General features: G+C 43.3%; 1 protein-coding gene across 1 annotated transcript; it reads left to right on the top strand.

The window, feature by feature from the left end:
- Positions 1-1,910: 1,910 nt before the first annotated feature.
- LOC122435746 (testis-expressed protein 13D-like) lies at positions 1,911-14,133 on the top strand. The gene is made up of 2 exons (XM_043459847.1): positions 1,911-3,459; positions 13,997-14,133. Exons 1-2 carry the CDS (start codon positions 1,911-1,913, stop codon positions 14,131-14,133), a joined length of 1,686 nt encoding a protein of 561 aa, XP_043315782.1.
- The last annotated feature ends 512 nt before the right edge of the window (positions 14,134-14,645 follow it).

Below are 14,645 nucleotides of genomic sequence, written 5' to 3'. Positions count from 1 at the left end.
AATCTAAAATGAATCTCTTACAGACAATATACATCTGGATCATGTTTTTTAAAAAGTATCTGTTCTTCCAATCTCTCCTGTTAACTGGAGTTTAATCTGTTTGCATTTGAAACAATTACTGACAAGGAAGGACTTCTGACATTTTGCTATTTGCCTTCTAAAGTGTCTTATATCACCTCCCATTCCTCCATTACTACCTTTTTATTGTATTTTACTGATTTCGTTTTTCTTTCTTTCTTTTTTTTTTTTTTTGTAGTTTACCACTTTGATTTCCTGCTTATTTCTTTTTCTGTATATTTTTAAGCTATTTTTGTAGTGGTTGCTCTGGGAATTAGAATTAGCATGTTAATTTGTAACAGTATATTTTGTATTAATACATACTGAATTTCAACATATAAAGTCATTGCTCCTATATAGCTCCACCCCCTTTATGTTGTTACTGACAGAAATTACACCTTCACACATTGTGTACCGTGAAGACAGATTTATATTGTTTTATATAGTCATCTTTTAAATCCTATATTAAAAAAGAGGAATCACAAAATATAGTAACACTGTCTTTTGTATTTATTTACATATATAGTTGGGCTTCCTGTAAAAAATTAGCCTGTAGTGCTGGAGACCCAGGAGATGCAGATTCCATCACTGGATCGGGGAAGATCCCCTGGAGGAGGGCATGGCACCATGGAATTCTCCAGGCAAGAATACTGGAGTGGGTTGCCATTCCCTTCTCCAGGGGATCTTCCTGACTCAGGGATCGAACCTGAGTCTCTGGCATTGCAGGCGGATTCTTTACTGTCTGAGCCACTAGGGAAGCCCGTAGTTACCTTTAGCCTGTGCTTTATTTCTTTGTGTAGATTCCAGTTTCCTTTTGGGGCTGCCTGCAGAACTCCTTAGCATTTTCTGCAGGGAAAACACAGGTCGTGAGACTATTTAGATTAAAATAGGAGAGACACCTTGGTAAACAGGGTTGATCAGGTAAAAATGACAGTGAACTTAAAGGGAGAGTTCAGAAAAATTCATGGCTCAATCACAAGATTTTCTTGATGATAGGGATGCTGCTGCTGCTGCTGCTGCTAAGTCGCTTCAGTCATGTCCGACTCTGTGAGACCCCATAGACGGCAGCTCACCAGGCTCCTCTGTCCCTGCGATTCTCCAGGCAAGAATACTGGAGTGGGTTGCCATTTCCTTCTCCAATGCATGCATGCATGCTAAGTCGCTTCAGTCGTGTCCGATTCTGTGCGACCCCATGGACAGCAGCCCACCAGGCTCCTCTGTCCACGGGATTCTCTAGGCAAGGATACTGGAGTGGGTTGCCATTTCCTTCTCCAGACAGGGATTCTAAGTTCATTTATTCAGGATGCTGAGGGAAGTGTGCCGACAGTGGGACTGACTGCATTAAAGGTCTGAAGTGTATGTAAGAACTATGGGAGAGGAAGGTGAGACAAAAGTAGAACTGCATCCACCTATGCAGCTCCAACCAGTTAGAGATTCATTCCACCATGCTGGGTATTGTCCTTCCGAAGTTCTAACAATAAAGCCTTCTAGCGGCTCACTGTGGCGCCCAGGGCAGCTTCCGGTCTGCTCACCCTGTAGAGGGGGCCCTTGCTGGGAGGCAGATCCCAGCAGGCCTTGCGGGTGGCTCAGCACGACTGTGACGTATCTCGCTGTCAACTGCCGAACTGAGGCTGGCGTCGTGAGGGAAACTGCTTTACTCTCTGTGAGGAAAGCAGGAGACTGTGAGGGAGAAAGAGGCCGACGAGGAGGCCAAGGTTGGGCTAGGACTGAAGGAGGACTGACCCGGCAGGTGAAGGGTGGACTTGGTAGCAGCCGCAGCTTTTAGTTGCCATTGCGGCTGGGAGGTGGCGTCTTCCTCAGTGAGGTGGTTGGTTGACTAGGTCTCGGCGGCCATGGCGGTGAACTTTGGGGACCACACCAGTGGCTTTCGTCACAACGATGTAATCAGTTTCATTAATAGTGAGGTCCTCATGAACGGAGGCGACCATGATTTCTATACGGCCTTCCGCTCGCGATCCTGGAATGAGGTAGAGGATCGGCTGCGAGTTGTCATAGCTAACCCACAGGTGCCGCACGCCATCAAAAGGGCCTGTGCCTGGAGCGCGCTGGCCTTGAGCGTGCGTGCTGGCATGAGGCGGCAGGAGCGGCAGGAGTGTCAGATCCGGTGGCTGCAGGAGCAGGTAGAGGAGCAAGAGAAGGCTTACTGGGCCCTGGCCTTCAAGCTGCAGTGCCTGCGTGAGGAGCGGGAGGAGATGGTGTCACGGTTGCGCTTCACACAGGCCTTACTGCAGCAGGTGCTGAAGGAATGTGATGTGCTTCGTGGGCGGCTGCTCCAGGTCCCCGCATTGGCCCAAGAGATGGGGCCTGGGTCTCGAGCCGAGCAATTTGGGGCAGTAGCATGGCCCGTGAGCACGGAGCAGCAGGTGGCCATGGGGGTGCCTGGCAGGCCTTATTTTGAGGCAGCTGCTGATATGCTAAGGCAGATGCCTGCCCCGGAAGCTGCTGTTTATGTGCCAGGACCACCGAGTCCTTGGTCCCAGGTCATGCAACCCCCTATGCCAATGCCGATGCTGTATCCATTTCCATACCATGCACCATTCCCCATGGGATCACAATCCTTGCCACCTGTACCACCAGCAGAAGCAGAAGCTGCAGCAGTCCCATTTCAGATGCCTTCTGCGGGAGTCTATCTACCTGGCCCATTGGTTGCAATGGGCTTTCAAGAGAAGATAGCCCCCCCGGGCAACAAGAAGAGCTACAGCCAGGGAGGTCCTGAGATCCTGCAGGGTACAGTCCCCTTAGGGGGTATCAGAAGTCTTAACCAGGAAGACGGTCAGGAGAGGTTACAGGAGATGGTCCCCCTTGGGGATAGCTGGAGCCACAGCCAAGAAGAAGATCCAGAGAGACCCCAGGGGATGATCTCTCTGGGGACCAGTGGGAGCCACAGCCAGGAAGAAGTTCCCAGAAGACCCCAGGGGACTGTTCCCCTGGGGGACAGCAGAAACCAGAATCAGGAGAGAGATCTAGAGAGATTCCAGAGGATTCTCCCCCTGGAGTACAATAGAAGTCACAAGCAAGAAGATCCAGAGAGACCCCAGGGGACTGACCACCTGGGAGTCAGCAGAAGCCAGAGCCAGGAAGGAGGTCCAGAGAGGCCTCAGGCTACTGCCCAGGGGGACAGGTGGAGCCATGATGGGAGAGAAAACCCAGAGAAACAACAGCCTCAGGAGCAGAAGACCGAGAAACTGAAAGGGAAAGAAGCCTCAGAATCACACCACAAGGAGAAGTCTGCCTCAGGTTGCAGTTCAGTGAATTGGAAGTGCCCATGGTGTAAAGTGATGAATTTTCCGTGGTGCAAGTCCTGCTATAAATACAGGAAAGTCTGCAGGGCAGTTGGGAGTGGAGGCCCGGACTCAGGACAAACTCACCGATTTCAGGAAGGTAAGTAAGAATGGAAACACTCCAAAGAAAATCCAATTTCCTAAGAACTCAGACTCTTTTGATAAGAAAGTACTCATTTACTTTACAGAAAATGTGAAACCAAAATTATGATATAAAAAATTAAAGTAATTCATTATCCCATTACCTAAATAACAACTTTTTATCATTGTGGGTATACATATACATGTAAATAACGTGCATGCTCAGTGGCTTCAGTCATGTCCGACTCTTTGTGACCCTATGGACTGTAGCCTGTCAGGCTCCTCTGTCCATGGGATTCTCTGGGCAAGAATACTGGAGTGGGCTACCATTGCCCTCCTCCAGGGGATCTTCCTGATCCAGCGATAAAACCCAAGTTTCTTATGTCTCCTGCATTGGCAGGTGGATTCTTTATCACTAGTGCCACCTGGAAAGCCCACACATAAATACATATGTGTATATATATATATATGGTTTTCATTTACTTGAAGAAAGATGGATGGCTTTTAAGTATCATACTCTAAGGAATTTCTCCTAATTGAATTTATGTTCCCAGGTGCTGAATTCTACATGGTTGATACTGATTGACATCCCAGAGAAGCTGAGGTCAAGACTTTTATTTTTCCTTTTTCACTCTTTTCTGTTTTCTTTCTTAAAAAAGAGAAATTATTTATTTATTTATGGCTGGCCATGCTGGGTCTTCATTGCTGCTCATGGGCTATCTTGTTGCAGCCAGAGGGATCTACTCTTCTTTGGGTTGTGTGGGCTTCTCATTATGGTGGCTTCTCTTGTTTCAGAGCCCAGGCTCTAAAGCTCTCAGGCTCAATAGTTGTAGTGCATGGGCTTAGTTGCATAATGTGGGATCTTCCCAGACCAGGGCTGGAACCTGTGTCCCCTGCAATGGCAGGTGGATTCGTAACTATTGGACCACAACGGAAGTCCCTCTGTTTTCTTATTAATCTTGTTTTCCAGAAAATGCCATGTCTTTGGCTTGAAACAGCCATGCATTTTTAGTTATAAGCTATACTGAATTTTAGGAACCCTGCTGTTCCTTGAAAATGCTATTGTTCATTTGTTAACTACTGCAAAGCTCATGTTTACTTCTTGTTTTTGTTTTTTAAGTTTTACAGGTGAGAGTCTGTTTTTATGTTTCTGAGCCCTACAGAATTTGCTTCTTCTGAAGAATCTGAACCTATCCCGTTGGATCTTCCAAGAGCCTAAGACATAATCCTCATTTCTTTCTGACCCATACCACGGTGAGGCCCCACACTGACTGGATCTGAGAAGAGAGAAAAGTCAGGAAAGAAGAGATGCTTTGGCACTTGGGAGAAAAGGAGGGCAAAAGAATTTTGTTAGGATTTAATTTCTCTGTTGGGACAAGGAATTCAGAGTTGAAGGATGAAGTGTTAAGTTGTATAGATGATAGCAAATTTGTTGAATTTCATTTAATTCATTAAACAAATAGTTATTTTCTGATATGTGTTAGAAGCTAGAGTTATATGTTAATATCTGGTGCATACCCTGTAACCTGATTTGGTGAGTTTGGTTAGATAACAGGAGAGAGCCAACTTTGGGATACATTTTATATCCGGAGTGATTTCTTTGTCTCTTATGTCATGTGGCCTTTGGTTAACGCAGTTGAAATAGTATCCAGATTATTTCTGTAGTTCTGGGGGCAAGAACAAAGAGATTTTTGTGGATGGACTTGATTTGCTAACAGCTCATCTCGTTGGTCCCAGATGACACAAATGAGTAATGGCAAAGAGCAGGAAAGTGCCCTCACAAAAGTGCAGGCAAGACTTTTCTGATACTCCTGATTTCCTCCCTCGAGAGGGACAGCTAGTTTCCTGGTTGCCTGAAAGACCACTGAGTGACTGTCTTAAAGAAGTGCTTGGGGGAGTGTTGGCGACACAGCTTCAGGCAGCCACCATCCCAAGGCCCTTTCCATCCAGTGGATGAAGAACAAAATGTGTTCTAAGGACAGACATCGTGCTGTGGATGGTGCTTCTCTTGGGAGGACTAATTGGATTAAAAGTAGAACTGGACTGGGACAAGAACTCTTGAGAATGCCCTTGGGCCCTTCTCTTCCACTTTGTGTGTTCTCTGCAGGCCCTCTGCTCCCCTGAGGCAGCTGCTGCAAGCCAGGGGGAGCCAGGGTGGAGCCCAGGGGCTGCGAAGTCAGATCAGCCTCCAGTCTGAACAAGAGGTGTCCTTGAGTTCCCCCTGGAGATTCCAGCTCACCAGGCTCAGCCTTTGTCAGAGGTTTCCTATTTCTAACTAGTAATAAAGAGTGTTCACTTACCTGCTGTGTCTTATATGTTGTGTGTACCGAGGGGCAGGTTTGCTCAGAAGTGGTGTTTTAAATCTGCCTCTTCCCTCCATCCCACTGAGGTGACTGGAGAATTCAATTTCATTCACTATTTAAGGGCCCCTCCTCTTTCTGTGAGTTACTCAAGAATTAGGGGGAGGGACTTCTGTGAGGTCTGCAGTCCATTGTGATTGTCCCTGCTCCCCTCACTGTCCAAGTCCTTGAAGGTGGGCTTCTCTGCTACTCCTGAGCCCATGGGGCACGAGAGGGGAGGAGAGGTTAGGTGAGCTGAGAAGGGGACTTCTGCTTAGGCTGGGAGCCCTAGTGCCTCCTTACCTGCACCAAGAAGCCATTTCCCTGAGGCTGTCTCCCAGAAGTGCCTTGAACAGAAATTTCTGCCCTGCAGGGCACTCAACCCTCCCTCCTATGCACAATCCCATCAAGGTGCTCAGGATTCTGGAGAAGAGCCAGGTTTAGCCAGTTGGCTAACTTGGCCAATGTTTCCGGAGGCAAAAGGGATAGAGTCTGGCTCCCTGCTTGCTGTAAAGACACACAGGGCAGAGAAAAGACATGAAACTGCCCCACCAGCGTCCTCGCTCCCAGGGTCCTGATTACTGGGAGGCCTTGGTTATTTGGGAGGGCACTGGGGTGGAAGGGGACCATCGGGAACATCAACATAAAGCTAAGCTTTCTGGGTTGGAGCCCTGGTTTTGTGATACACTTGTGTATGCTGATAACTCCCTGGAATTCTGGGAAGAGGAGATTTTGGAATTTTCCAGCATAATCCATTTTGGTGTACCAGCAGATCATTTTAGATCTCACTACATTTGCTGCATTTATGGTTTCATATGGACTCTGCTATTCATTGGTATACCTTTAGGTCTGCATGAAAGCACTCACCCTGTGCATAGCTTTTATGTAGTTAATATAACTGTCTTTCAGGGCTGAATTTTCCCAAAGCAACCGGAATAACTGAGGCTGTCAAATCACTACTTTCTTCTGGGTTGGGTACACACAGGAAAAGGCGGGAGGTTTTTGAGGCAAGAACCTGGGCTTTGGAATTAGAGAGACTTGAGTTCAGATACTTGCTCTGCTATTCACTAGCTTTGTGACCTTAAACAAGTTACTGAACTTCTCTGAACCCCAGTGAGTGGCTGTTCCTTTTCCCTGCCCTTAAGGTTCTGCTCTGGATGATGTAGTAATGAATATATGGGATTATTAATGATCGTAACAGTTACCATCGAGTGCTTACTATGTACTAGGCACTCTAAGCACATTACCCTTTTGGTGACTGTATTATTAGTTCTTCCAAGTGAATATTATTATCCCCATTTTACAGATGTGGTAACTCAATACTGAAATTTGGGAGTTGGTGAAGCCTGGGTTCAAAATGATATTTTACTGATTCTAACATCTGCGCTCTCACCATTGTAACACACTACCTTAACCTTTTACCTTTATTAAGTGATATACTTGTAAATTAACATGGATTATCAATGCCTAAGCCCAATGAAATGACTAATGGAGAGACTTTGAAGCGTAGTGGCAATCTGGTGGTCAGGAGCTGCTCTTTTAGAATCTCTCAGGCTTTGGGATATATGACCATCTAGGCTGCCAGTAAGTAGGACCACTAATTATTTCAGGACTGAAAAAAAAAAAAAAAAAAAGAGGGGCAGTAATTTAGGCAGTGGGAATGACTTGTATTAGATTCAACAGACCGGCCTTATGAAAAGGTCATTAAGCCTAGTTCAATATTAAGATAGGTACTTCCCTGGTGGTCCAATGGTTAAGACTCTGGGCTTTCACTGTATGGGGTGCGGGTTTGATCCCTGGTCGGGGAACTAAGATCCCACATGCCACGTGGCGTGGACAAGAAAAAAATACTATTAAGATAGAGCCCATCTTGCTTATCTAAAGTGAAAGTGAAAGTTGCTCAGTCATGTCTGACTCTTTGCAACCCCATGGACTGTATAGTCCATGAAGTTCTCCAGGCCAGAATACTGGAGTGGGTAGCCTTTCCCTTCTCCAGGGGATCTTTCCAACCCAGGGTTCGAACCCAGGTCTCCCACATTGCAGGTGGATTCTTTACCAACTGAGCTATCAGGAAAGCCAACAGCTTATCTAAAGTTGGTCTGAATTACTCAGTTTTTGTTTTAAGTGGGTAAGGTGCCAGTTCTAACAGTCCAGTAAGTTATGTCTATGTACTTTTCAGTGAGTAAGTAGGGGGAAAGGAGACTTCAAGTCTCCAGACATGTTGCAAACCGGGTAATGGAATCAATGTTTTTAAAATTGTGGTACCAAATCTATGATGGGATGGGAGAGAAAGACATAATTTCCTTATCGCAAGTTTTGTAAAGTCTCAACACTAAATAGTAGCAGACTTTTATTATGTGGTGCGGGCATTGTGTGCAGCACTCCTGAGTGGTTACGTCGCTTCTAGCATGCGACAGAGTGAGGGCGCTAAACTTCACATAAACTTTAGCATACCGAACCACCCTGGCCTGTGACCTTCTGAAGTTGCTGTAGAACAGAATTTCTCATTGACTATGTTTGTTCTTCAGTACTTAAGACAAGTGCTCAAGACCATGATGAAACCGGTGTAGGAAGTGCTGTTGCACTGGTAGCAATATCCCCAGGGGATCTATTTGGTAAACCCTGTTTGGTTTGCTGCTGGAAGCACTCTAGCCAATGGACCTCAGAATCCCCCCCGGTAGGTCAGATCCTGGCCCATCTAGCCCAACTTTTCTGGGGCTTAAAGCAATTGTAGAAAAGCATCATAGCCTCCCTAGGGTCAAGTTTACTTTATTACTATTTTAAAAAATTTTGGCTGCACTTGGTCTTTGTTGTGGTGCACAGGCTTTCTGTTAGTTACACCGTGCAGGGACTTCTCTAGTGGCTCATGGGCTTAGTTGCCCCACAGCATGTGGGATCTTAGTTCCCTGACCAGGGACTGAACCTGAGACCCTCCATTTGAAGGTGGATTCTTAACCACTGGACCACCAGGGAAGTCCCTTACATCAATTTTTAGATATTAAGAAATGCCAACAGGAGTTTCTAGCTCTTTACCACTTGATAGGTAAAGCAAACAGCATTCATGGAAAGAAGGCTACCTATGCACTGAGCACGGTGTTAGATTCTGTAGAGGCAATCATTATTGCCCTCAGTGGTCTCCTGTTCTGCTCAAAGAAATAAAACAAATATACACCAAACACCAGTTATCAGCCTTTTTTTCAATTGTTGGAACATATTTTCTGGCCTGCAGATGTTGGTTTTCAAAGGATTCTGTGTATCAAACAGTGTTATTTAACAAATAATTATTTTCTCAGTTAAAATTAAGAAAGTCTGTATAAAGTTTCCTCACACAAGGTTGATATGATTCCAACTAAGAGCAGTTACTTGCCATTTAAGCTTAGGATTTCTGAGAGGATTCATTGAGTATTGTTATTATTATTATTATGACATTCAGCCTAATCACAGGCAAATGGACCATTTTACTAGTCTCTTTGTAATACCGGCAATACAGCCAAATCCATCCTTTACTTAAACTTCTATGAACTTTGGGAGCACAAATTAGGAGAAAGTTGTATAGGAAGCTGGTAGTTTTAATACATGTTAAATACAGTGAGTGCTAAAAGATTTTAGAGCAGTCTAAGTTCAGTATGGACCATTTTAGTTTGCAAAGCTTCCGCGATAGATAGTTTCACATTATGTCCTCATTTGACTAAACAGTTGCTAGAAAAGTTGACTTTGTTTTACTTCAAAATAATATGCAATATTACAGTTTCACTTGTGATATTCTGTAGCTTTTTGTTTTTATGTTTATACCTACTATCTCATGTTTTATTCTTCATTGTGCACTACATTACAAAAATAATTGCACACAAGGCAAAACTTGTGATTACTTTTTTTGGTAGGCAGTATTAAACCATACTCTAGTGTTTAGAAAATGATGACAAAGAGCTCTCTGACGGTTTTGTCTGTAAGAACAAGTTTTAGGATATTTATTCTCATTAAAAAATTTTTTTGTTTGATATACATTTACTTTGATCACTTCAATAAGCCATATTGGTTCCAGGAAAGAAAAGAATGAGCAGATATTGAAAATTTCATGCCTTTACCATTACAATCCCTGATATTGTCTAGACAGTTTTGAAACTTCAGAACACATATGACCTGCTTTGTAAAAGACTCATACTATTGGACTCCCTGCTGATCGATGTTTCTAACATTTTTTCATGAAATATTTATTACTGATAAGGAAAAGAAAAATAATGCCGATATTGCATCTGTAACTACAAAATGCATTTAGAAATCCACCAATAGCTATTTTGCTTGCTGGGATATATTTCACTTGTATTTACTGAGCTGCTTAGGGAACCATTTATATAGTCCATTTCATTGCCAAATTTTGGTGTTTGTAGTGTATAGATCAAAGTGGTCATCTATGTTTTTCAAAGCATCAGAGATTTTGTAAAAAATGCTCAGGCCAAAAAAAAAAAAAAAATGTACGGACAAAATAGTCTCTGTGGGGACCTGCCTATCCCCACTTGTAGTCCAGTGGTTGAGAATCCACTTTCCAATGCAGCAGACGTGGGTTCCATTCCTGGTCAGGGAACTAAGATCCCACATGCCGTGGGGCAACTAAGCCTGTGCACTGCAACTAGAGAGGCCCACACGCTACAACGACTGAGTCCGTGCAGTCTAGAATGCTCGCTCCACAATTAGAGAAAGCCTTAGGGCTACAACAAAGAGCCAGCACAACCAAAAATAAATAAAGAAATAAATTAATTAATTAAAGAAAAATGGTTTTTTAAATTGTAGTCTCTTGGACTTTAATCTTTTAGTTTAAGCGTTAGTTGTGGAACCATTTTTGAGCTTCCAAGAAAGAGAATAGATTTTTATAAGGAAAGCTGGAGCCTCCCCTACAAAGAAGTGCTATTTTTTGTATTTATATCATATTCTGAGTGCACCCACCGAGGATGAAGGGAAGTAGAAAAAAGATTCAGTCATGGTCCAGAGACAATGGGTTTGATGAGAACATCAAAGAGCTCCATGATGATTTATATGTCTGTCAGGTGATGAGTTGTGGGATGTGAAGAATTGTTTTCAAAAACCCAAATGAGGCAGACCACAGGATTGTCGTTGGTAAACAATGAATGTGAAAGAAGTCAATGTCAGAAATGATATACTCCTTGAGACAAATAAGAAGCTACACTTTGCAGAGGGTTCTTTCAACAAAGGGAAAAAGGAAGGGGAAAGCAAGGGAGCTAACTACGTGCAAATGCCGTGTTAGGATCTGGGTGTATAAAGAGGAATACGACATCATTCTTGTTTTCTAGGAGTGCAAAGCCTAGTGGGAAAAAGAAACTTTGAGTGTCTCTTAGTTTTCAGACAGATCACGTATGTCATTTCACTTTTATCTTCACAGGGAAAGATAAGTAAAAACTGACTAGACATGGCCTTTATTTGATCTAGAAAAAGACTTGGGCAATAAGAATTTACCAGTATATTCGGGTCTGCCCAGTGTACAAGATGCCTGGACCACTTAAAAAACAAATGACTCAGGGATCTATTACTTCGCATGGATAAGCTGGTGATCCAGATCCCAGACTTTGAAGCCTAGACGAATAGACCTTGACTCTGTACGAACCTTCCATGGCCTACTGCCTAACAAGGCTCAGGATAGAACAGTGTATCTGACCTCATAAGACATATATAGATAGACATAGACATGCTACAAGTCAGGGCATGGGAACATTTGACAGTTGAGAAGTGTGAGAAGAATATTCTAGAAGTCAAAATTACAGTTTCTAGATAGGAAACTGAAGCCTGACCAATCTGGTGCAGTGACCTCAGAATTAATATTGGGAGGCAGAGGAGGATATGGGGAGATGCACAGGCTGTGAGGTCAGCAACCTGTGTTCAAATCCAGGGCCTGACACTGACCAGTTGTGAAACCTTAAGCAGGCTATCCAGATCTCTGAGTTTTGGCTTCCTCATTGGTAAAATAAGGATAATAATAATATTTGCTTCAGAGGGTTGTTGATATAAATAAATGAGATAATTCATGCAAAGTGCTTAGCAGGAGTGCCTGGAATGTAGTATTTGGTTAACAAATATATAAAACCTCAGAAGCAGGCAGAGTTTCAGCTAGAATTAGGGAGTACCTTCTGAGTCATGAAGGAGGTAAGCTTTGGACAAGTAAATGGAACTACATGCAGCAGACAGAAAGATAAAGACTTGGCTGTCTCAAGCAGGTTGTGCAGATTTAGAATATAAGCCGAGTTAGATGTCCCACTAGTGTGCCCCTAGAGCCCCATCCCTCCCTCTATGACAGCTCTTAATGAGTGAATTTTAATTGTTTACTTGTCTGTCTTCACTGGACTATGAGTTATATGAGTTCAGGTTTATGCTTTTCCTCTCTCTGACCTAAGTAGCTACCGCAGTGACCGTCATACAGTGCTCATGCTCAGTTGCCCAGTTCTGTCTGACTCTTTGCGACCCCATAGACTGTAGCCCGCCAGGTTCCTCTGTCCATGGAATTCTCTAGGCAAGAATATTGGAGCGGGTTGCTGTTTCCTTCTCCAGGGGATCTTCCCAACCCAGGGATCGAACTCGAATCTCCTGTGTCTCCTGCCTCGGCAGGTGGATTCTTTACCACTGGGAAGCCCCCATCATACAATATGACCTGGGAAGCCCCTGTCATACAGTAGATGCTCATAAATGTTGGTTGAAAGAATAAACATTTTTTAGAGGCTTAAATGAGCACACACAACACTGTTTCTGAATCTTGACTTACAAAAGGGTATTAGGAAAATTAACCTCATAGATAAACCAACATATTATCATAAGAAGGTGCCCCCTTTTTTAAAAAACACTTTTATTTTTTTCTTGTCTCATTTTTGTAAAGGAAGTGAATTTCAGTAAGAGAGAATGTGTAAACTCACCACAGGTGACAATATTATAACACTGTCACAGGAGAATTCACACCTATAGATGAGCTAGTTGAAGAACAAAGTTAGTTTTGAAAGGTTAGAGAAAAAGATTTTGAAATGTCAGATCCACTCTATAAAACTAACCACCCTTGCCATCATCCTTTTAATCTAACTGGGTTTGAGAATAGCCTAGGGCATTTGAAATGAAGACAATTAACACCTCAGACAGGGCATCCACACACAATATACTGTCACCTCTCAGAGACCTCAGGAGGTGGCACGTTTAGATAAGAAGATACTTTTGACCTTGGCTGACAGTTTGTCAATGCTTTTATATTTGATTTAAAAGACATTTATATTCTAAAAGGCTGTCGTTTGCTTAAACTGTGAAGTTCTCTTCCTTTTCCTCATGATTTTTATTTCTTAGTTTATTTAAAAACAACAAGAATGAAAATGTTTTCTTTGCTGGGTGAGACCTGAGGAAACAACTCTTGCTGCTTGCATTTAAATGAGTTCAGTCCATCCCTCCTCTGGCTCTCTCTAAAGAAGGCTTGGCTTTTGTTTAAAGCCCAGAATGTTAAAGTTGGAAGTAGCCTTAGGGGTCATCTGGTTCAACACCTTTTAACAGATGGAGAAAATGAGGCTCAGAGAGAGGAAATGATTTAGTAGCAAACTATGGAGTGTAATCAGACTCTCATAATTGCTGTGGGCCAAAAAAAAAAAAAAAAAAAAAAGTGGACCAGAGGCATGTAGGATCAAATTTGTGTGTGTGTATTTTTTCCTCTTATTTTCTTGCGAGCACTAATTTCACTCTCTCAACAAATATATTTGGCATCTAATATGTTCCAGATACTGAAGATACAGTGGTGACCACGGCACACAGAATCCTGCCATCATGGACCCTATGTTCTAGTGCAGGAGACAGACAATGAACAATCAGATAATTCTGCTTCTAAGGGGATTATATTTGTATTAGAGGGCCCAGTCTTCCTTCGTCTTTCTCTATTGGCGCCCTGCAGCTTCTCTTGCTTCCCCCTTGTATTTTTCACCCTTTCCTCTCTTGTGGGTCTGGTGAGAGAGAAGAGAGCCATTACAATTCCTCTTTCTTTACACTTCAAGCTCAGTGTGAAATTTTGAATTTGTTAAAATCAGGTTTAGTACCCATGTAGCACTAGAGTGAAAATGTCAGTGTTTTTCATCAATACTGCAGTAGTGGGCTGGCTCGGCTGTCAGCTTGCTTGTGAGATGACAATGAAGGACTGGATGTGAGAGTTGTACTATTACCTTATAATTTATCTGTTCCTTTTTAATACAGTTTTAGTTGTGCTGAACCCCATCGTACCTGGCTGCTTTGACGGGTGTACTATTTTAGCAACACAGGACAAAACAGAGAACGAAAAGAAGAATGCATGCTACACTTTTGCTGTCAGCTCGAGGTTGCGACGTTCCTAAATTTGCAGATGATTTGTTCAGGGTTGTTCAGAGACAAAAAAGCTTAGGTTTTGTTTTTCCTATGTGACACTGCATGTTCTCAGAGTTCACCTCGTAGGTGGGCTGCTGTCCACAAGGAGTGAATGAGGGGATCCCTTCCCTATCTTCCTCTTGCATCTTTGAAATTCCACCATTGTGATGGATTTGTCCACTCAAAATATAAAGAGTTCAGGGCGGACTAACTTCTCAAATCCTTAACACTGGTGTATGTGTTCACTTATCAGATCAATTTCTTCCCTGACCCAAAGCATGAAAAAGGGTGACAGATGGAGTCGGCCGTAGCAAGTGAAGTAGGAAGATAATGAGACAATCTTGGTTCGGTTCCCCAGAGCCATCCCCCAGTCTGCTGTTTTATTTTATTTTTTTTTATTCTTGGTGTGGCAAGTGAATGTAGGAGGCTTATGTTTACAGTTTATCTACCAAAGTTGATAGATTCTAAGGTTGAGCATGCATCAATCAAGGAGAGTTATTAT

Source organism: Cervus canadensis, chromosome X (genome assembly GCF_019320065.1).
Source record: "Cervus canadensis isolate Bull #8, Minnesota chromosome X, ASM1932006v1, whole genome shotgun sequence".
NCBI lineage: Eukaryota > Metazoa > Chordata > Mammalia > Artiodactyla > Cervidae > Cervus > Cervus canadensis.
This window is presented reverse-complemented; position numbering and strand designations above follow the sequence as displayed.